Source organism: Colletotrichum scovillei (assembly GCF_011075155.1).
Source record: "Colletotrichum scovillei strain TJNH1 chromosome Unknown Contig00011, whole genome shotgun sequence".
Taxonomy (NCBI): Eukaryota; Fungi; Ascomycota; class Sordariomycetes; order Glomerellales; family Glomerellaceae; genus Colletotrichum; species Colletotrichum scovillei.
In genome coordinates, this window is record NW_023336269.1 from 1,994,221 (window position 1) to 2,016,091 (window position 21,871).

The 21,871-nt window shown below is 54.4% G+C and overlaps 5 protein-coding genes across 5 annotated transcripts; 2 read left to right on the plus strand and 3 right to left on the minus strand.

Annotated features, from left to right (window-relative positions):
- Positions 1-197: 197 nt before the first annotated feature.
- Positions 198-2,410, minus strand: HER10_EVM0000878 (obg family GTPase CgtA). Its single transcript, XM_035470645.1, has one exon. It carries the CDS (start codon positions 2,151-2,153, stop codon positions 327-329), a length of 1,827 nt encoding a protein of 608 aa, XP_035326500.1. The 5' UTR covers positions 2,154-2,410; the 3' UTR covers positions 198-326.
- A 928-nt stretch (positions 2,411-3,338) lies between these two features.
- Positions 3,339-6,168, plus strand: HER10_EVM0000737 (uncharacterized protein). The gene is made up of 2 exons (XM_035482841.1): positions 3,339-4,987; positions 5,043-6,168. The coding sequence occupies exons 1-2, from the start codon at positions 4,785-4,787 to the stop codon at positions 5,686-5,688; spliced, it is 849 nt and encodes a 282-aa protein (XP_035326482.1). The 5' UTR covers positions 3,339-4,784; the 3' UTR covers positions 5,689-6,168.
- Positions 6,169-7,003: 835 nt separating this feature from the next.
- HER10_EVM0007289 (nuclear segregation protein) lies at positions 7,004-9,043 on the minus strand. The gene is made up of 3 exons (XM_035476848.1): positions 8,701-9,043; positions 7,404-8,561; positions 7,004-7,338 (listed from the first exon to the last, which is right to left on the minus strand). Exons 1-3 carry the CDS (start codon positions 8,854-8,856, stop codon positions 7,210-7,212), a joined length of 1,443 nt encoding a protein of 480 aa, XP_035326973.1. The 5' UTR covers positions 8,857-9,043; the 3' UTR covers positions 7,004-7,209.
- Positions 9,044-9,466: 423 nt separating this feature from the next.
- HER10_EVM0007322 (RNA polymerase Rpb5 domain-containing protein) lies at positions 9,467-10,500 on the plus strand (the record flags this gene model as incomplete). Its single annotated transcript, XM_035476881.1, has 3 exons — positions 9,467-9,724; positions 9,836-9,918; positions 9,975-10,500. Exons 1-3 carry the CDS (start codon positions 9,641-9,643, stop codon positions 10,498-10,500), a joined length of 693 nt encoding a protein of 230 aa, XP_035326979.1. The 5' UTR covers positions 9,467-9,640.
- A 2,088-nt stretch (positions 10,501-12,588) lies between these two features.
- On the minus strand, positions 12,589-15,423 carry HER10_EVM0000997 (uncharacterized protein). Its single transcript, XM_035470761.1, has 2 exons — positions 14,387-15,423; positions 12,589-14,233 (listed from the first exon to the last, which is right to left on the minus strand). Exons 1-2 carry the CDS (start codon positions 14,719-14,721, stop codon positions 13,030-13,032), a joined length of 1,539 nt encoding a protein of 512 aa, XP_035326514.1. The 5' UTR covers positions 14,722-15,423; the 3' UTR covers positions 12,589-13,029.
- Positions 15,424-21,871: the final 6,448 nt, after the last annotated feature.

A 21,871-nucleotide genomic window follows, 5' to 3' on the forward strand; every position in this document is an offset into this window, starting at 1 on the left:
TAGTTTCTTATTGACTGCAACCAAAGGATCTTACTCGTTAAGCGATTCAAGCCCTTCGGTGCTGCCGTGGTCTCGGGGATGCCTTACTGTATCCAATCCAGATGAATGTGGCAGTTTTGCAACATGCTGCTATTCGCTCTTTCCGTATGAAATTTTCATATCATTCAGGTACTTGCATGCCGCTTTCAGGGGCTGAACCAAATGAAACCAGTTTCTCGTAAGAACACAGCACGTTTCTTGCATAAAGTAACATTATACAGCGGTGGTGATACAAAATGATATGATACATTTTTCTTCTTCTTCTTCCCTTGTCTTGTCCCACCCTTTTACTCGTCAAGTAACCCCACAGTCCAGTGGACGATCCGGTCGACGCCCTGGCCATTGATGGCGCTGACGGGGATAGCGGCGACGTTGTCCGTCCAGGCGTTTTCGATCCCGCTCGGGTGCGGCGCGGTGCCCTGCTTGATCTCGTCGAGGTAGGCCTTGAGGTCTTTGAAGTTTTGCTGGGTCTCGGGGAGGTCGGCCTTGGTGGCGACGACGTACCAGGGCTTGGCCGCGATGTGCAGACCCGATTCCTGCCGGGGCGCCGGCGGTGCGTCGGCGACCATCATGGCGCCGTGGGTTCCTTGCAGAGCGGCGGCCCCGCTGGTGGTGCCCGAGTTGAGGTCCCAGTCGACGCGGGCGTCGATCTCGCGCGCGCGCTCTTCCTCCTCGCGCATCTGCGCGTAGAGACCGACTTCGTTCCAGAGGGCCTTGAGAGCCTTGACGGCGGGACCGGCGGAGAGGTCGACGACGAAGGCGAGCACGCCGGCACGCTCCACATGGCGCAGGAACGCGATGCCGAGGCCGCGGTCCAAGTGGGCGCCTTCGATGAGACCGGGGATGTCGGCGACCGTGAAGCGGGTCCGTTGCTCGACCAGGACTTCCTCCTCTGCGCCGGGTGACCCGCTGCCGCCGTATGCGGGGTCCGCGGCGGGATACCGCTTGTAGCTCTTGATCACAGGGCGACCCTTGTAGCTGTCCAAGACGACGGTGCCGATATTCGGCTGCAGCGTCGTGAAGGCCCAGTTACCTACGCGGGTGCGCGAGTTCGTGATGGCGCGCAGCAGGGTGCTTTTGCCGGCGTTGGGTAGTCCCACGAGCCCGACGTCGGCGAGGAGCTTGAGCTCGAGCTCAATCTCCATGGTCACGGCGCGCTCGCCCTTTGTGGCGAAGATGGGCCGCGGGAACTCGCGCGACGTGAAGTGCGGGTTGCCGAGTCCGCCGATGCCGCCGACGGCGAGTAAGATGGGCTGCGGCGACGGGCGCGACAAGTCGAGCTGAATCGGGCCGGGTGGCTGATGGTAGAGACGCTGGCGGGTAGGGGCTTTGGGAAGGGATATCGTCTTCAGATCCGACTTGGAGAGGCCGGGGTACAGAAGGAACTTGCTGCGATCGGGGTCTTCGGGCTCGTCGAATTCATCCTCGGCCTGCTTTCTCGCTTTCGCCTCCCTTTCCGCCGCCATCTCTTCATCCTCCTCTTCAATGCCTTCCTCCAACTCTCGCCTCGCTTGCTCCGCTAACTCAGCCTGACGAGCCAATTTAGCCTTCTTCTCGGCCTTCCTTTGCGCTTTCATAGCGCGCTGCATGATCGCATCCTCGGCAATGGGGTCTTCCCTGGCCAGCTCGCGGACGACAGTACCAACCGGCACGGTGATGATGACATCCTCGCCTCGCTGACCACCCTTGGAGCTGCCCTGACCAGACTTTCCTTTCCCTGCTCGAATGAAACGCCGCCTGGCTAACTTGTGCAGTGACGTCTCGCCGTGTACAGCCTGGATGTAGATGTTGCCTCCATGGCCACCGTCGCCACCGTTGGGGGGTCCGTCGGGGAGGTATGCGTCGCGGAAGAAGGAGATGCAGCCGTGGCCACCAGGGCCCGCGTAGAGAGTTACCGATGCTTTATCGGCGAAGATGGGTTGGGAATAGTCGTCGGGAGCTGGGTTGAGCCTGGTGGACTTTGATTCTTGAGCTACCTGAGTGGAGCTATGGCGGCGACTACGTGCGACCGCTCTCGCAGCAAGACGAGGCGTGGTGGTGCTCTTTGAAAAGAATAACGAGGGGTACAGAAACGGGAGCAACACCGTATGCCCGCCCGAACATCTTGGCGCCATGTTCGTCTCTCGTTCGGCGCCGTGTGATGCCGATCGTCGTCGTCGTCGTCGTCGTCGTAATCGCAGCCGTTAGGGTTGTCGCCGAGTGCCCGCGATGCGAACAGATGAGACGAGCTCGAAATTTTGGACGCTTCCATCCCATCTGAGGTAAGGTACCTAAGGTACGTGCCTCAACTTAGCTGCGACGATAAGATAAGAAGAGGGGATTACATAATGTGGCAGGGGCGGGAGCAACCGTTGTGAGACCAGGATCAACGGCCGAACGGTATTGTCAAACGGGCCAGTGCCCAAATCATTGGGAAACAAACTGGGGCTGACATATGAAATCCGGCGGCGTGCACTGCCTCGTAAGCTCCCCTTGAGTTGGCTGGGGAAGATGGGAAGACTGGAAAGGGAAAAGGGAGCTCGCTTGTCCTTTCAGCCTCTTCAACGTCACTCCTTCATCTCTCGACTTTGAGATGCGGCTCCAAGAGGGGCCATCTGTGAGGCAAATTATTTCGACCGACCCAGACAGAGAGGTATGACAAGGCTACTGCAGCTTACCAATGATGGCTTGCCACAGCTTCTCTACGAGTCCATAATCTGACAGAAAGGGGATTGTTCGGTTGTGTCCTGCGCGCCTGCAGCGGGCTCTAATCGAGACGCGAGGTGCATGAGGTAGGGCAATATGCGGTGAGCCAACCAGCCTAGTCCCATGACCCAGTACGTTGTAGGGACATTGGCAAAATAGCACCCATCGTCGGAGCAAAGAGGATCTTGCTGAGGGAAGTCGCGTATGGATAGGTATTCGATTGAGGGATGACAATATGGCGCTGGAAGTGCTCCGTACCTATGGTAGGTAAGGTAAGTAAGGCAAGTTAAGGTAAGGTAGAGTTGGGCCGGGTTCTGGACAAGCGTTCGTTGGCGTTCTGGAAGCGCACGTTCGGACGTTGCATCAGATGGAACCAAGTGGTTCCCAGCTGATCGATACCTAGGTATACAATGGTTGCTCGCCCCCTCCTTCCTGTAGTGTGGACTGGTTCGTCTCTTGTGCATCAAACTTTCCCTCAATGAGATGGGTGGTGGTGATGATGGTCTGGTACCTAGGTATCTCCGAAGTTGGGTGATGAGGAGCATTGGAAGGTGCAGACCAGCCACCCCACCCCGCCGGTCGTCTCGGCCTGCAAACGCTGACCCGCCCGACTTCTCCTGCCCCTCTCCGCTTTCTTTCCTCTTCGGTGTCTCCCGCTGGACCATCGGCGGTGTCTCAGTTCCTCAGTGGTTGTATCCGTAGAGCATACGGAGAAGGAGGTACGGAGTACAGATACCTACCTTAAGGTACCTTAATGGAAGTGGTTCACCCAACCTCCTGTCCTGTAAAGTACCCCCGCTTCACTGCAAACCGCCCCGCGACTTCTTTTGGCTGCAGCTCTCCTACTTGCGGCCTGTCCTTGCCCGTTCTTTTCCTTCTCCCCCCTCCTCCCCTGGCCCTTGACCGCCTTGAAGCCCAAAGCTAAAGGCGGGAACGGCACCGGAAGGACAAACGAGGGGCGGCGACAACGCACACACATAATCTGCCCCTCCACTCATTGACCTGAGGTGCTTCTCGTTGCGCTCTCTCTCTTTCCTCTCACCTGCCGACTGACTGCAATTTTTCAACAATTTTCTCTCGTCTTCTACCATCCATCCCTTCTCTTCCGGCCCGTCACCTTTGGCAGACAGACGTCTAGACCTACCTTACCCACGTATACCTCAAGAAACAATAGTCCACCTCTCACTGGGTCCCTGATCGAAGCTCATTGGGACTTGGTCGGGTAGACGACCTCTCTCGCTTGGCGTCCCCTTCATTGGGCCATCGTCAGACCCCCCCAAGACTTGCATATCGAGAGCTGCTGGCATTCGAGCCACGACACTCACGCTGCAGTCAAAACCCCCCTTCCCATTCGATCCTCTCTTCATCTACCTGCGTCCTCGTGGATCAAGCTATCTCTCTCTCCCCACGTCTCCTCCGCATCTTCTGCTTCTGCTTCTGCTTCTGCTTCTGCTCCTCTCGTTGAATGAGAGCCCGCCGTTTGTCTACCACGACTGCAACTACGACTTCCTTACTCTCCATCCGACTTTCTCTATTGCTTGCACGCTTAGGAAGCCTACCTTAGTCTGCTGCTCGCTGCTCGCCTGCTCACTTGCTTGCTTGCTTGCTTGCCTTATCGTTTCATGCTTCGACGCTGCAGGATACATAGCACCAACACACAGGAGCAACTCGCTTTATTCGTCCTAGTTTTGTTTATTCCCAACTACCTTACGGATATTCTCTCCCTCACTCTCGCACCCTACCGCCGACGCTCTGCCGGGCTGTAACCACCCGGCCCCTCTTAATAATCTCTTAAGTCAGGTCAGTCCATCACCGCTTTCCTCTCTCTTCTCTTCTTCCACTACCTCTGCCCTGGCTGCCGAGCCTCATCCCCAACCCCAATCTCTCCAAACACTCTCCATGAGACCCAAGCTCAGGGTCTCGGGAGAAATAATGACATCTGTACTAGTAATAGATGACCCATCTTGACCTCCTTGTACAATATCCTCTCATCTTCACCTCTTCTCCACTTCCACTAGAGACAGACCACTCGTATCTCATCTGGTGATCCCTTCGCTAAGATGTATTCATATTCCCACAGAGACTACAGGCCGCGCACTCCACGCACTCCGCGTGTGCGCAAGACTACCACAAGGATGGATCCGGACTGTGCTATATGCCACGCCCCTGCCTCCGCAGCTTGCGACTGCGAGGCCAAGGGACTTGATGTTGCCATAAAACAGGCTGAGCAGCGCATGATGCAGTCTATATACACCGACATTCGGTATGAACGACCTTTCATCTTTACCTATGTCACATCTCGCTGACTATATACACAGGAGCTGGGTTCGGGCTCACGCGCAAGACTACATCCTGGAATACTTTCGTCTACTCACCGAGCGCCGAAAGACAGCTCACGCCGCTAACCTTGAACGCATCAACGCCACCGCATACCATTACTACCACGCCCCTCCTCACCCTAGCGAGCTTGCCCAGGCGCAGGCTGCATTGAAGCACGGCATTGACGAGGATTGGCAATCTAGTGTTCAACGATATCCTGAAGTCCTCGAGTATTTCTTCAGTCTGGTCGAGCTGAACGTCCCTCCCGATGATGACCCTTTTGTCAAGGATCCCCCATTGAGCGCCCTCAGTGGCGGGTCCAAGAATAGGTCTGGAAGAAGAATTGGAGGAGGCGGACCTCCTTCAGGCGGACCTCCGGCCATTGCTGCACCTAGCAGTCATGATAGAGGTCCATTTGGGAGAGCATCACCACCACCGCCCAGCATGGACATGCCCCCGATGCCTAGCAGGATGGGCGGGAGAACACCAGCCTTGAGGGAAAGAGAAAGAAGGTCAATGCCACCGATGCCGCATATGGGACCGCCCATGGGACACCTTGGACACCCCGGAGGACCACCGCCTGGATTTGGACGAACCGCACCTCCAGGTCCCGGTGCATACTATGGATGGAGTGGGCCCCCATGAAAGCTGAGATCGACGAAAGACACCATCCAGAGCTAGAAGCTCCTGAAGTTCGAATATCATCTTGGTACGAATCACGGCGTCTTTGCAATTTTCCTATGATATTATTTTGATGAGACCCACGAACTGCATCAGCGGTCTTTTTTGGTGTGTTGACGCGGGACAAGCAGGCATATATGCATTGCAAAGCGTAGCGGTAGCCTTGGAGAACCCACGTTTTTCTTTTACGCATTTGCTCTTTACTATGTTCGAGACAACCCGGAATTTGTGATCGAGTCTCGTACGTTTATATCCTTTTTGAGGGTTTCATCCTGTTCCAGTTTCTTTGGTTGGGTAGGCACCGGAGTACGGATCACGGAAAGAGGGCATTCTTTGGCATTTGCGACGGCGCAGGCCGGGTACTATTTGATTTTCCTCTTCTTAGATGTTACGGGAGGAAATCTCTACAGGATCAACAGCCCTCAAACCAGTGGCCGCTAGAGCAATAATCCATAAACCATATAAAATATTGTCTCGCGTATCATGCAACTTCGTGACCGGACCTATGGTGAAAGACAGGGAGGGAAAGCAAGAGGGCCGATCGATGATGATCATTCTGCGCGCAAAGGACGTCATGAGATTGCACCATGGGACCTCGAAGCGTTACTACCGAGGCTACACGCGCACCACTCGTCTCATGCCATGATGCCTCCGCGACGTGTTTGCTCAAACTTCAAGCCCCCCTCAATCCCCCCCAGGAATCGTTTCCAGCACGTCACGTCATGACATGCCTTCGCCTGCTGCACAAAGCACACCTGCCCGACGAAGACAGCCCGAGACACAACGGGGCCAATCAATGAGGGTTGAAGGCTGCTGGACTACATTGGCTTGTTGATATGAGGATGGACCTACCAGATGGGGATGATTACGTTGAGCCCAAAAGGCTCAACTTATTCTGCCGGAGTAGATACCTGGGCAGAGCTTGTCCCATTCAACATGCTGCACATATCCCTTCTCATTCTCAGGTAGGTATGTTACCTTCAATGTGACAGTAGACGCAAAGAAACATGGAACGTTCATGTTTTTACAAAATCGAAGAAAAAGCTTTTCTCTCTCTTTTTACCTCTCATTTTTGTTTTCAAAGTGTATGGCTGGAACTACAAACGGCACAAGGGGAAGAGAGCTGCTAAGTACAAGAAAGCCACTTTGCCTCGAGGGACAATTTTGGCTAGGAAGACGCAAAAACAGGCCAGAGAGTTTATAAAAGGTTTGCAATCATCCCCCTTTTAGTTTTTCATTCCGAAAGAAGTTTCCTTTTTTCCTCTTTTTAAATGCCAATGGTGGTGCTTTTTTGTGAGAAGGGGTGAGTCGTATACGTGTATCGGTTGGGAGGTGTGTGTTGACAAAGAGGCAGAGAGGTGAGAGAGTTCACGTTCCCCCTAGTCCATAATATCTGCGCGAGGACGTCAGGCAGATAAGACAGGCTTGAGAGTCAGTGGGTTTCAGTCAGGCAAAAGTTGTAGACGGAGTCAGTGAGTGAGAAGACTATGCCTTCTCCTCGACGGAGGTCTCCTTGAGGTCCTTGGTGACCTCGTCGACCGAGTCGCCGTTGCTGACACCGTTGGCCTCGTCAGCCTCGAGCTTCTCGAGCTGCTTCTTCGCCTTCTCAATGTTCTGAAAGTCGAGTCAGTATGCAAAATGGAGAGATAACCAAATAATGGTTGTAAAAAAGAACTTACGCGCTGAGTCTGGGCCTCCTGGTCGCTCTTCCAGTGGTCGAGCTTGGCCTTGACCTTCTCGGCAACGGCGGGGACGTCGGAAGCAGCCATAGGGGGGTCGATGCCCATGAAGGCGCAGTCCTCGACAACGGAGGGCGGGCAGTTGAACTTGCCGGCCTTGTCCTCGGTGGCACCACCCTTCTTGCCCTTCTTTCCCTTCTTGACGGCCGGGAAGAAGTCCTCGTCGCGATCCTTCTTGGAGACGACCTTCATACCCTTAATTCCCGAGTCGTCAACAGTACGCGAAGCCTGAGCGGTGAGGCCGCTGGCGGCCTGGAGAGGAGCCTTCTCGACCTTGTGGGTGGGGTCGAGGAACTGGAGGAGGCTGTTGGCGCGGCGGATCTCCTCGAGGTAGGCGGGGTCGCTGGCGTCGGCGAGGAACTTCTCGGCGTCGGCCTTCTTGCGCTCCTTCTGGTAGCGCTCGGCCTCGTTCTTCCTCCTCTCGCGGGCCTTCTCGCGAGCCTCGCGCTCGTGGGCCTGAGCCGCCTTGCGCTGCTGCCAGTACTCATCCTTGATGGTCTTGAGGGCGGCGTACTTCTCGTTCTGGAGGTTGTGCAGTCTAGTGCGCTCGTCACGGAGGGAAGAGAGGTTCTTGTAGGCCTCGTCGCCCTCGGCCTTGATGGCGTCCAGCTCGGCCTGGATCTTGTTATACTGCTCAGACATGGCCTTGGCCTCAGGGTCTTCCATCGAGTCCTTGATCTCCTTAATCTTGGCCTTCAGGTCGTCAATGGACTTCTGGGAGTCGTCGAACTGGGAGAAGTTCTTCTTGAGCTTGCGAAGAGAGGAGATCTCGGCGAGGGCCTTCTTCTCGTCGACAATCTTCATGCGGCCAGAGTTGACCTCGGAGTCGAGCTTCTCGATCTGGCGGTCGACCTCCTCGACGCTCTTGAAGTTGACCTTGGAGCGGGCGGTCTTCTGCTCGTTGATGCGGGAGCGCATTTGCTCGTCGAGGCGCTTGATCTGGTCGAGCTTGGAGGTGCGGGCATTCTTGCCGGCGCCCTGCTTCTGGCGAATCTCGTTGGCCTGAGCAATGAGCTCGGCGCGACGCTTCTGGGTAGGGGATTGCTGCTCCTTGTTCTTGTTGGGCATGGCAATCTCGATCTTGGCCTTGATGGCGCTCTGGAAAAGGAATTGTGTGAGCCATTTGCGATCCAATGGCAATGTGTCATTTTCGGGTATCTGGAGCTCACTTGCGCTTCTCCCAGTTGTGAAAGGGATTCGAGGAGCAAGTCGCCAGTGAGCTTGAGATGAAACTTACCAGCTGGTCGAGGGCCTCCTTATGCTCCTTCTCAGCAACCTTGAGCTTCTTCTGGTATTCGGCCTCGTCGGGCATGGTGGGACGAGCTGACTTGGTCTCGGTCTTGGTCTCTGCTGCCGCAGGAGCAGCAGCAGGTGCCTGCTTGGTGTCGGCCATTGTGAAGGTAGGGAGGAGCTTGTTAATTGATGCAAAAGATGACCAATTAAACAAAGCTGGCGAATGCGCACACTGCCGTAGTCGGGGTGGACAGCAAAGTCGAATTGGTGATGTGGAGGATGGAGGATGGAGAAGTGGAATCGGAATTAACCACGCGAAGGGTGAACTTTTCGTCAAAAGGATCCCCCAATTTTTGTTGAAATTCACTCTTTTGGGTTCCGTGGCAGGTACCTTCTCCAGAAGGTAAGGCCACCTGCCATCCTGGACTTTGATTGTGGGGTTCACCTCAAAAGTGGCACGTGCGTTCACTGGGACTCTGGACCCTTGAAAGGCCCGTGGCAGCCGTGGCTGGAGCGTGCACCTTGCACCTGCCACCTGGTCAACGCTGCTGGGGATCTGTCAGTCGAGAAGTTGAGGTACGTACCTCATCTTCAAGTCCAGAATGTTCCGGGCTGTCTCTGTCTCGGATTAACCTCTTCCAAGTTATTCCAGAAGAACCAGACTGCTATCCGGGACCGAACCAGGATTAAGCAACCGGAGTCCAAGGGCCCCACTCAAACTTTTGCTCTGGCCTGCAAGGCTGATTCCGCCGCCAGAACTTTTTGGCTGAACCCGTTTTGCGACGACAGTCTTTTTTGAGGTTCTCGAACTTTTCGTCGCGACAAGAACCAATCCACCACCGACGCCCTCATCTGGATCTACCCAAATTACCCGCGACGACAGGGGCATCGCTACTGACACACGAATTCGACGGAAGAGTTTTCAACGACGCAGCATCGCGAAGATGTCGGACCAGAAGGACGTCAATAAGGAGGTTACCAGACTGTGGAGAGCATGGAGGACAGCCCACGAGATGGCTGCGGACCGCGTACGGACCCCCTGATCTTCCATCGATGAGGAACATTATGCGAATGATGCTATCTTTACCCCGGCGGACGATGTACTTCTTGGCGACATCTGTGCTGATGACCGATCGCAGGGCTATGAACTCGCCGAGGACGAACTCACAATCTCTCTCGACCGCTTCAAGATGGAGTACACCAGCGCCGACGGCAGCGTCAAGTACGTTCACCTTCGACCTATCCAAGCCCCCGTTACTAACATCAAGGCCCCCTCAGCCGTGGCAAGCTCCAGTTCTCCGCGAACCCCTCCGCCGACATGATCCGCAAATTCACACCCCCCGCGACGCCCAACAACCCGAACCCGACGCCCGACTGCGGCACCCTCTGGGTCGAGTTCCTCGCCGACACGACGTTTGGCATCAAGGAGATCAAGAAGTTCATCCACCACCTCATCAGCAACAAGTACTCGTCCGGCATCATGGTCACCCACGTGCCCCTCTCCCCCGCCGCCCGCAAGATGCTCGTCACCATTGAGTCCTTTGCCAAGGTCGAGTGCTTTCTCGAGGACGACCTGCTCGTCAACATCACCCAGCACGAGCTCGTGCCCAAGCACATCCTCCTCAGCCGCGAGGAGAAGATTGCCCTCCTCAAGCGCTACCGCCTCAAGGAGACGCAGCTGCCGCGCATCTTGCAAAAGGACCCCGTCGCGAAGTACCTCGGCCTCAAGCGCGGGCACGTCGTCAAGATTATTCGCACCTCGGAGACGGCCGGACGTTACGCCAGTTACAGATTGTGCGTGTAAAGGGCGGGGTCTCGCGCATGTGGTTGGGGGAGGCGAGACATGAGATAGGGAACCGGGAGGACGGGGTCGAGGTGGGGCTGGGATTGGGGACTCACCTTTCCGGCAGGATGACTTGACGCCCTGGTAGACGGGGGAAAGGGAGTTCTCAGTATACTCTTTGCATCACTCTTGAGTCTGGCGTTGAGGGTACGGCTACGGTCTGCTGTTTTGTGTACGACAACCAAAAAAAGAGATGGAGGGCTTCCTCTAGATGGACAATACAACTAACTTACTTTTTTTTGACATTGTTTTGTTCTCCCTTGGAGTCAGGTCTCGTTATTTTGACTGATTAAGTGAGATACGATGTGAGTAAACTACAGTCGTCACTCCTCCAGCTTTTCCGCAGGGGGGGAGGGGCACGAGAACAGAACCGGTATCGTTATGGCTGATTCCTCGACCTTCTCAAAGTCTATGCTACATGTCGATTCAATTTTCATCCACCACCAGAGACTCTGAGCTCGGGGTTGACCAGCCCTTGACGAAAAATGTTCCTGAATTATACAAGGGACCGAACCGAGTTCTTGCAGATCCGGCAGTCACTCATTTCTATATTGTTGGAAGCACCCTCGCTCGATGACGTTGAACGGCAATCTCCAAGAGAAGTGAATTCAAAGAATGCTCAATAGAAACAATTGCCTTGTGCCTATTCCTAGCTACTTCGCAAGGCCTCCGACGCCCACGTCACACCTCCATCAACAACATGTTTACGAAGTTTTGCAATCTAAACCACCCATCACAAACACATATTCTCTTGGAACGACGTAAACATCGCCTACATCGCAATATCATCCCTATCCTACGTCTCGATTCGAAGCCAACCCCACTGGCCTCGGGACAAAAACCAACCGACTGAAAAGCAGATGAGGGACTCCCTTCTTCTAGGCCTCTCATCCGGTACATCTCCATCTCTGGTGAAACAGAGAACCTACTCCCGGGTAGAGGGGAGGGAAGTATAAGAAGACGGAGATTCTTCACAAAACCCCTCATACCATCCGCGTCTAGAGTTGAAAGCTCCATAATACCGATAAATTTGCAGAGATAGAGGAAAGGGACCAAGACATTGGATGAACACCCTACGCATCAACACTGGACGAGCTCCTGTATCCTATCAAGTAACCGGTCATGACCTAGGAGGCACCAAAGCCCCTTTACCCACCGTGTGGATGACCTCCACAAGGCGCGAGGATATGTAGATAGTGAGATGCTAATACACGGGATGAACGCCTCCGTAGAACCTCCCAAAAATTCCTTCTCCCGACGATATTCACCACGTGTCTGTGTAGGTTCCCGTGTGCCGTACATATCAAAAACGATCTCAGCGGTCCCCTCCCTCCCCCTCTTCTCACGATCTTTCCCTGATCTTCATGGTTAGGAATACTTGACCACTGTCGTGACCCAAAATTTCCCACGAACCCAGCAATCTCCTTGATAAAACAGAGTCCCTCGACAAAGTGATTAATGCTTTCCAAATCCCAAATACCCACAACGTATTCGGATTCTCAGGCCAGCTCTGAACCCAGGGGTAAAGTACGGAGCGTGGAAGTACGAAGTCTGAATTGTGAGGTTAGGGATTCCTCAACCTCGAAATAAGGGGGAAGAGTCAGGCGCCCAGCGTCAAGCGGCCGCCATTGAGTCAGGCAAAACACAGATAGACAGATAGATAGCTGCGACCAAAACTTGATCCGTCGGGACTCGGAACAACTGTGGAAAAAAGCAGGGAAAAGACAAAAGAAAAAAACGTAATTGGCCAAGAAAACTCTAAAGAAAGGATGGAAGAACCATGGCCACAATATACTCATGCCTCAGGGGTAATTGAAGAAGGGATTCTGCTGGCAGCGGGCAGACTGCGACGAGAGTCAGTCGTTGACTTTTTGTAGGGAACAGGGTCGTCGGCCGAGATGCGCAACAAACGTCGTGCAGGGACCAGGCATCATGGAAAACGCCTTCCGGGACCGAGCTTCTCGCATTGCTGCCGCTGCGGAAAAAGCAAGCGGACATGACAAGAAGGGGGGAAAAGCGCTATCCATAAAAGAGTCATTCTTCATTTGTCATTTGTAGATGGTGATGATATTGGAACAAGTTGTTCAGGTACAAAACATGACGGCTATTTGCGCCGGGGTATATATAACGGTAAACAGCGAAGCAAAAAGACGACGGCATTCAGATATCATCGTGAAGGCCGCTCCGGGGCTTTCCTCCAACGCCCATTTCCCGTTGATCGTAAATAGTCCTTTCCTCCAAAATTCCAAAACGTAAGTATGGTCGTATCCGGTTCCCCATTGACCTATAGAAACGCCGGCCAAAGGCTCTAAACCTCTATAACTCCTCATGTCCAAAAAGAGCCCCCAGCAATGTCGCTGAGATCGTCAATATACATATACATATACTGTCTCATAAAATATAGTCGTGGTTTCGTGGTCGTGATGTGTTGTGATTAGGTGGTTGTGTGGTGTATCACAGGTCAGCTTCTGCGTAGTAGTTGTTGCCAAACTACTTGAGTAAGCCACCAGGATCGATAAGTGTTGGCTCGCCGGGGCGAGGGTTGTAAGATGGATGGTCGTCGTGTTGCGATTGAGGAATGGGTTGCAATTCCGTGCCGGTCCTGGATCTTTGTCGCGACGGTTTCGTGGGCCCCAAAAGTCCGCCAAGATCTTGCAAGAGTGCTGTTGATCCGCGACGTAGACCATTCGATCCAGCGGGTAAAGTGGGTGACGGGACACCGTGGACGCTAGATACCATAGGGTCCACGCTTGAGACAATGCTGTCCCTGCGGAATGTCTGGCCGACTCCAAGCTGTTCCTCTGATAACAAACCCCCGACGTCGAAAAAGGAAACCCTGCGCGGTGTCGTGGTCGAGTTGCTCCTTGAGGAAGAAAGGTCGTGGGGTAATAGAGAAGCGTCGCTGCGTTCGGCATTGCTTCGTTGCCGCTGAGGGAATTGCCACTGTCTCAGCTCCTCGCCAAACGGTTTGGCCATTGGTGCGGGAGTGTACCGTTGTTGTTCGTTGTCGAACTCGTCTCGTTCCTCATCGCGTTCTCGTAGGTCAGGATCAACACCAAGGCCGACATCTCGGACTAGATCCTCATCACTTCCCCAATGACGATGGAGAGTGGGACGGCGCGAGTCGGAGCCTCTGCGATCTATTGAATCTTCTGCCACAGAACCGTACTTGAACTTTTGTTTCTTCAAGCCGCGATCACGAACAAATGAGCCCAAGACTAGGGCATTTGCAGCCGTTGTTGCGAAAAGGAGCTCAACGGATGCCAGTACGGAACGCAGCTGCTGTTTGCCATGTGCCCTCATAACATGGGGGACACGATAAATAGTAACACCGACGACAGCCAGGCTGAGCGAGAAGAGCAGGGTGAGCTGAATCTTTCTCTTCACATTCATCTGACTGCGCAGAATAATGGGAATCGGAAAGAAGACCAGTAGCAAGTCGGTGATGATGTTACAAGTCGCCATTGTGAGGAGGTGAGCGAACCCTTGGCGACATTGACCACCCGGGTCAGGTGTAACCTGCCAGTAGTGATTGAAAGGCCGACATTCCGCCAAATCGCTAATGATAATGGCGATGAAGGTTGCGACCAAGGTGCATCTGATGAACACCAGCGTCTGTTCGTAGGAACGTGCCCAAGTGACGCCAGTCAGACGCTTGAAGAACTCTAAAATAGTGTTCTTGAGAATCCACAGTCTGCACAGACAAAGCGTTAGCAAGCCATCCAACCGTCCAACTGGATCCAGCGATGAAATTGCTGCATGAAGTGTTGCGGGCGCTAGCCGGCAAAAAAAAAATACAAAATGAAGAAATGAAAAGGGAGTTTATGAAGGGGACTCCGTGACGTACGTTGCTGCGTAGAAGATTCGGCTGGCAAGCACGAGACCACTTGCGATTTCCTTCCTGCGCTCAACTTCCGCGGATAATGTGATGCCGTCAAATTCGGCATTGTTAGTCCCGTAGAGCAAGACAAAATGCACGCAACCCATGCGGAGCCATAGAGGGATCAGGGCGAGTGCTGCGACCTTGTCCTCTTGAAATAGTTTTTCGGTTCGAATGAAGCGGCCGGCAACCCGCAGTAGGATAATAACAGTGCAGAATGACGTTATCCACCAACAAACCAATAGCGAAGGCTTGTCCTGCGAGGAACTGCGCAACTCGGGTGGCTCAGTATAGAGGCTCATGATGGACTGGAGCAATCCACGCCCGTCGACCTCCGCGGAGGGCACGACGAGCGAGGAAAAGGATGCGTCGTCGAAGGTCGAGACGTGACGTAGCGGGCGGGTCGAATTTCGTGCAAAGAATCGGCTCGGCTAACTGTCCCAATGGCAAAGTCGTTGATGACTATTTCGAGGCTGAAGCAGCGCACTTTATCGGTTGATCGAAGACTAGCACAGTGTTGCTAGGGAGGTTGATGAGGGTATTGTAGCGTTTGTTGTTGCGTCTGATGCATGAACTTTGCGATTGCGAAGGGACGAACGGTGCAACATGAAGCGGACCGGATCCAGGTGTGATTAGAAGCGGTGACGGAGGCGAGTGCATAGCCTTCTCGGCCACGGTGAAAGCGAACCAGAAATGCTTCCTATTCCTGTAAACCTCTGGACCGACTGGATGGCGAAGCAGAAAAGACGGACAGATGTCGAATGTGGTGGAAGGAGAACGTGGAATGGAGCCTGGTCTAGATACTGCGGAGGAGTGGATGTAAGTAATAAGCCGCACCGCCGAGTAGACGCAGATAGAGGCAGGTCTCTGGTGAGCATACCGCCGCCCTCCTAGCGGCTTCTAGGATGCGATGGGCAATGGGATAGGCTGGGCCGGGATGGCCAAGTTGGGGGGCAGTCAAGGATACCTGGTGAAGGTCCCTTTGCGCGCTAGGGATGAATGGGGGATTCGGGCCCTTGGGAGTAAGAGTTCGGGGGGTGTGGGACGGAGTGACAAGGGACTGGGCGAGGGTGTGCCGTCAGGGAATTGGTGGTGTGTGCATCACCAGCTTTTCTTGGCTGGCCAATCCTGATCCTGTCGGCTGGAGGGCGACAGGTGAGAGGTTGTGAGGAGGTCGGGTGGGTGAACGGATTGGCGACGCACTCGACGAGAGAGAGGGAGAGAGAAAGCACAGGGGCATCATTCAAGGCCGGCCGTGTCCTTTGCTCTCCAGGAGAGAGAAATTCCAAGCCCATGGCGGACCAAGATGCTGTCAGTTATTGGCATTGGCATTGGCAGTGGCACTGTCGTTTGTCGTTTGTCGTTTGTTGTTGTCTTGCGTTCCTCGGTCCTTTCCCAGGGCCATGTATACGTGTCTCTAGTCTATCTAGTACGTATCCGTACTGACAGAAAGATACGGCGGTCAGCCATCGCAGAACTGCCAACGCTCATTGGGATGACGCTAATCCGCGTTCAAGATGTAACCGATTCGCTCATCTGGTGGGGGTGGTTCGGAGTTGGCTGGGAAGCTAGGAGCTGAGGTGGTAAAGACAAGTACCTAGCTTTAGGCCTCGAGTCGTTCGCCTCGACCGAGTGTGTCCCGCGACAATGTCTCACTCGCTGCGGCACCCGGGCCCAAGGTAAGGTGAGTTGAGGCAAGAATAGTACTCTGTACTCTGTAAGCTCGCCTTCGCTTTACGGTCAGCATGGCTTCTTCGCATACTTTGGCGGGCTCCATTTTGAACGCGACAATAGTCTTTTGGAGCCTCGGCGCTTGCTGCGCAGACACTGCGGCTGGACGGGCAAAGAGTCGAGACCCGATGAAAAACGGGTATCGAACCGGCGCTGCTGCGTTTGTTGCAGCATGCGCGAAAAGCTCTCAGAACTGCCTCCACATCTCTTCCCACAGCACTTCCCAGCTGCATCTTGCCATTCTGCGAATTTGGCAACGGTCTCTTCGACGATTGAGTGATACTCCGTACTCGAAGAACATAGTCGAGTCCGATCGGCTGTGTTGACGGCATGGCTTATTCGATAAGCCAGAAATACATGCCCTTGCCGTCCGTGTCGGAGCTGGCCGCGTGCTCTTCCAAGGGATTGGCCGCACCTTCTCAGGTCGTCGACGTCCCGCTATCAACCTCGATTCGTGGTATCCGTACTCCGTAGGAAGCAAAAGTATCTGTTATACCAAGAAATCGTACATGGCCCTAGAGCCATTGGATGCATTGGCAAGCCTCTCCGTTATCGTATACCGGCATACAGACAGAGCGCCAACGGAAAACCCCTCTCCACTTGTCTCGTCTTGTCTTGACTGCCTTGGAGCCTGGAGGTGGTCTTGATTTCTCAGTCGTGCGCCTCTCCACTTAGATAAGGCGACGGCAGACGAGAGGCCAGCCTTTCTTCGCAGGATTGGTGGACCGGCCGTTGAACGGCCGTGTTGCGCACGCCCCCTCCTTGCCTTGACTGATATGAGCGGGAAAGTCGCGAATTCAGTGCCTTGGCTCATCGAATCAGTATACACAGTAGCCCACATGCTGACTCCCTCTCAACAATCAATCATTGTATGGACTAACCGAGCCGAGTACAAAGCAACCATTGTGTACGAATACTATTTTCCTCCGTACTGAGCGAATTCGAGGGCCCCGTAATAGTCCCTACGCAGGCGCGCGGAGACAATGCGGAGGCGATTTGGCCCTTGCCCTCCTTCTTTACCGGGGAAGAGTCGCCCACAAGGATGTCCAATGGCTGTCGGGTTAAATTGACAGGGGTTCGCTTTCACAGGCTGTGGAGGGTCAAAGTGTCTTTGGGTTGCCAATGGCCCTGCCCTGCTCTGCACTGTCCTGCTGACTGAAGAAAGGACGGTAGCATGGTCCGACGCGTTGGTAAGCTTTGCAACTTTATTAGTAGATCAGGGCATACAGGTTTTGGCACTTGGTAGTACCAATGGTCGCGGGCAAGATGCATGTCTCCTTGGTTGCTTCAATGCAGTTGACGGCCGCCATGGCCTGATGGCGCTGCACGGCTGAGGGTTGGGAATCCTAGAGAAGGAGAGACATAGATAACCACGGTTTGTTTAATTGGACTTTGGCTAGGCGGCCGAGCCTGGGCTTATGGACTGATAGTCTGATATTGACCATGTGGTGGGTTTCTTGGTGGTGTTGGCTACACTGCCAGGATTTCTTGGTAGACCGGAGGTGAATTAGAGGCCCCATTGATTGCCGCTGCGGCGTAGACAGGCAAAAGGTTGCCGCAGGTGATGATAGAGCGAGAAGGGTGATAGGATTGAGGCGATGGTGGGCTCGGCCGGCCGACTCGAGCATGTGGAATTGGATAGCGCAGCAGGAGCTGGAGAGGAGCGCAATCGCGTCTCGGCTGTCGTCCTAAAGTGGACGGCTGCATTACCTCGTGTGCCCCCGTATTTTATCATTGCTTCCTAGGAAGGGTCATGTAATCAACAGCCGCCCAGTCGAGTATGTATGCTCTAGCGTTGGCGTGGCGCAAAGTACACGATTGTCGGCATCCTGTGCCTGGGTCTCTGTTCAGTTGAGCTGGCGCGGGTGGGAGGCAACAGCCGATGCCGAGTAGACAAACGGTCGGCGAGGAATAAGCGGATGGTACAAAATCACGGCGGACGCCTGCGAGATCAAGGGGGTGAAAGGTTGACGAGTTGCCAAGCCATTCAGGTGGCTGACGCAGGAGACGGAAGCCATGGCCGTTGCGTTGCCGCCGGGTGAGGTGAGTCAACTCAATTCATCGAAAAGAAGTGCCATATCAGAGCGTCGTCCGATACCTCGAGGTCAAGGCTGTTTGTTCCTCCCTCGGGTATCAGCATTCAACGATCGCAGCCGAGTACGCTACCTAACAAGGAGGGATGTGCGCAACATCGGCCGACCATGGCACAGACCAGGCATCAACCGCGGTCCGATAGCGCTGGCAGTTGTAAATCAGCAACACCAGTAAGCAGTCACGGGGTCTTCTTCCCTGCCTGATTAGAAGCTGTCTGTCTCACTCTCGCTAGAGAAAGATCTCTGAGGAGGAGGGTTGCCGCGTGGGAAAGTCGAGACTCGAGACTCGAGAGCATGGTTGACATGAGGCTAGGCCGTTCCTGAATTGAAAGTATCTCCAGTGTTGGGTGATTTGGGTCCCGAAGAATTTAGCGGTGCTAAGGCGAGATAGTCGACAGTCCAGCTGAAATTTGAGTTCAATCGATGGCAGGTCAAAAATGCAGGGTATATGCGCGCGATGAACATAGTTAGGATAAGGCGGTGGTGGGGGAGGATTTGGAGATCGGAGAACTTACCTTACCTTAGAAGAGGAGAGCTGTGCTCCAGGACTGAGGGTGAGGAAGAAGAGGGACTGGAACCGTGGGACGTGGAGGAGGAAGAGGAGGAGGGGGAGGGGGCTGGGCGTGGGGGTAAAGAGAGGGGGGCGTGTGTTGAACAAGGGCTGGGTCGGAAGGAAGGAAGGGAAGCAACGCAGATTGCAGGCAAGAAGCAGGCACGGCAGGCTGGCAGGTACGGAGAGCAGGAGCAAAGTCGAACAAGTGCAAGAGCAGTCGGTCGGGTGTGGGTGGACCTGCTGCTTTTGCCTATCAATCCTTTCCTCACAATTACGGATGCGGATGCCCATTTTCTTTTCCCACCCTCGGTCAAGGCCTTATTCCTGGGTATTCACAGATACGGGCAACGAGCTGATATCTTTCAGTTTCCGAGTCAGGTGAGAAAACCATCCGTGTCTCTTTTCCCTCCCCATTCTGAGACCAGACTAACCGACTGTGGCGGGCAGTGAGAAACCTACTTGGGTGGTGTGCGTCGCACCAAGCCCGCCATGGGGATTTGGAGTACTATCTGCACAATCTGTACAGAAAGTACAGAGACAGTACTCCGTATCTGAAATGCCATGACATTCACCCCACGAGCTCGGGATACCTACCTTTGACTCGGTTACCAGAACGCCATTGCCGTCTTCGTCCTCACGACCGCAGGGAGCGAAACGCAACGGTCACGGCAACGACAACTGCAAGTCGCAGTCCACTCAAGGCACATCATCATGTCTTGCCCTGCGATGCAGCGATGCACCCGTGTCTCTGCCGTATCCGTACCTTGCTTGCGATTTACCCTGCCTTGCCTGTCCTGCCCTGCTCTGGAGTCCGCTCCCCCTGCGTGCGGCCCCAACAGTGGACAGCGCGGGAGAGGCCATCTCGTCATCTGTTAAGGTAGTCAAGGCCCCCCGCCAGCGACAAGTGGATGACACCCGCCGTCGGACCACCACTGACCACTGATCATAACGGCACAGGACGGATACCACTCTGGGGAGAAGAAGGGGCACGGCACGCACGGGTGGGAACTTGGGAAGTAGCACACACACATTGAAGTCTCGAGCATCGGGGGAAAAGCATGGGCCACCGCTTAGGTTGCCGTTTCCCACCTCCCACTGGCCAGATCCATCCAGTTTCCTGTCACCGGGAACCACGATGGAGTCCACGGCTTGCACGGGGTCCCATAAGTGGCCCGATTCGGCTGTGACAATCGAGATGGATCAATGGAGATGGGTTGGTTGCTCGCTCTGTTTTTTGTCTTTACGTACTCATCATGCTTCAGCTGCTACATAGCTTATTCCAGCCCGGATACACCACCCTTTGGCCTTATGGATGTCATGTAGGTATCTGTAAGCCGTACAAGGCCATCTCATCCGTCTCACGCACCTCCCTACCTTGCCACGCCGTGCGGGTCAGATCCGGTCCCGCCCGTAGTCACGGGCAGTAGCGGCGCTCAAAGGTTCCCGTCCTTCTTTTCGCAATCTGCCATCCAGTGTGTGTTGCAGCGGCTGTCAGCATCGAGCAATAGGGTGCCTTGCGGATTCAATCTGCTTCCCCAACGCAAGGCAAGGGCAAAGGTACCTCATGTGCATCTGCACCTGCTGCTTCTCACTGGCACTTCCTATCTCTGCCTCGACATAGTATCGCGCCGCCTGTGCCTTGTCATGTCATGCCATGCTACGCCACTGGTGATGGCCCTCCTCAGCACCTTACCTAAGATATGCATACGTCTGCGCCTCCGCTGTGTAAGTAATAAGGTATTCCTTCTACGTCCCCTCCCAGCCATGCCTTCCCAATCATATCTCTACCGGCTTACACCAGCTTCGGCCATACGGTTGGAACATACAATTGCCAATTTGACCAATGTCTCTTCCAGATAATCAAGCCCACAATTACCGCCCTCTTGATTTATCCCCCCCCCCCCCCATGCCCAGAGCTTGCGAAAATTGATTGGGACGTACAAGACAACACCAACCAACAGGCAGAGTGGCGTTACCAAGTCTGCCTCTTCACACCGCTGTAGCTCACGCGACACCGCTCCGAGCCTCGATTCGGACCAATAGTGTCAGTCCCAAAGTCGGAGGACAAGAGAACCCCACACAACCAACAGATACGATACTTTTCCAATGGCGCCCGAGTCTTCAACTAGCAACTGGTATCCGTCTAGTAACCGCTTGTCCGGCATGCCCTCAGACACCAGTACCTTAGGTTACTAGAGGTTGTTCCCGACCCAACAACATCCTTCCTTCACCAGGCCCTGTGGCTGAATTGTCGCAATCCTCGTGCGGAATCGGCCGCATCGACGCAACTCCTGAAAGTGCATGGGCTGGTTTTACCTGTCAATGAACAACCACTCGGTCCCTTGGAGACATGTTGAAGAGTTTCACTGCATATCTGCCAACTTGCCCGACTGAGCAGGTCCTTTGAATGATACCATTTGGGCCCTTGGGGGAAGTTCCACGCTAACCTGACGCCCGCCCATCGACCAATCCCAGCCTCTCTCTCCGTCCAAAGTAGCTCAAGATAATACTCTGTACTTATCAAAATCCCACATCGATGCTCGCACCCCCATCCGTCTATCGCACTACGCCTCCGACTTACCCCTCGCCATTTTCGGTCGCCTACTGCCACTCGCCTTTCCTTCTTCGGGCTTGGTATTTCACCCCGTCCATCTCCCAGCGCCCACCTGACAAGCCCTCAATCCGGGGGGGAAAGAAAAGGCACTACGGGAGTACTTACAGGCGTACTTACTTTTGTCTCACCAGCTTGCGCCTTGGGGAATCCGAGGTCAACCTCGTCCGCCACACTATGGCTAAATCGAGACAAACTCCCCCGGCACCCATCATATTGCGTCCCTCGAAGCTGAAATTGCTTTCCAGGGTTCTTTGTGTCAAATCCACGTGGAAGAGCAGAGAACCGCCAGGGAGAAACGAACGGCGAGCCAGCACCAGACTATCGAAGAATAGCATCAGGTACAAGAAGAAGTTGACAAGGGGATCATCAAGCCATGCTTGGGGTTATCAACACAGCGATTTTGTCTGTTACGTGTGCAAAACAGCCCTTGGATAAGGTGCCCAAGAACAAGTCTGCAGTGC

What these genes read in the sequence shown, in the direction of transcription:
- HER10_EVM0000878 (XM_035470645.1), bottom strand. Translation starts at nt 2,153, where the DNA reads ATGGCGCCAAGATGTTCGGGCGGGCATACGGTGTTGCTCCCGTTTCTG.
- HER10_EVM0000737 (XM_035482841.1), top strand. Translation starts at nt 4,785, where the DNA reads ATGTATTCATATTCCCACAGAGACTACAGGCCGCGCACTCCACGCACT. An exon ending in TCTATATACACCGACATTCG is followed by an intron (nt 4,988 to 5,042) that starts GTATGAACGACC and finishes CTATATACACAG; the next exon opens with GAGCTGGGTTCGGGCTCACG.
- HER10_EVM0007289 (XM_035476848.1), bottom strand. Translation starts at nt 8,856, where the DNA reads ATGGCCGACACCAAGCAGGCACCTGCTGCTGCTCCTGCGGCAGCAGAG. An exon ending in AGGAGGCCCTCGACCAGCTG is followed by an intron (nt 8,562 to 8,700) that starts GTAAGTTTCATC and finishes TTCCTTTTCCAG; the next exon opens with AGCGCCATCAAGGCCAAGAT. An exon ending in AGGAGGCCCAGACTCAGCGC is followed by an intron (nt 7,339 to 7,403) that starts GTAAGTTCTTTT and finishes CTCGACTTTCAG; the next exon opens with AACATTGAGAAGGCGAAGAA.
- HER10_EVM0000997 (XM_035470761.1), bottom strand. Translation starts at nt 14,721, where the DNA reads ATGAGCCTCTATACTGAGCCACCCGAGTTGCGCAGTTCCTCGCAGGAC. An exon ending in CGAATCTTCTACGCAGCAAC is followed by an intron (nt 14,234 to 14,386) that starts GTACGTCACGGA and finishes TTGTCTGTGCAG; the next exon opens with ACTGTGGATTCTCAAGAACA.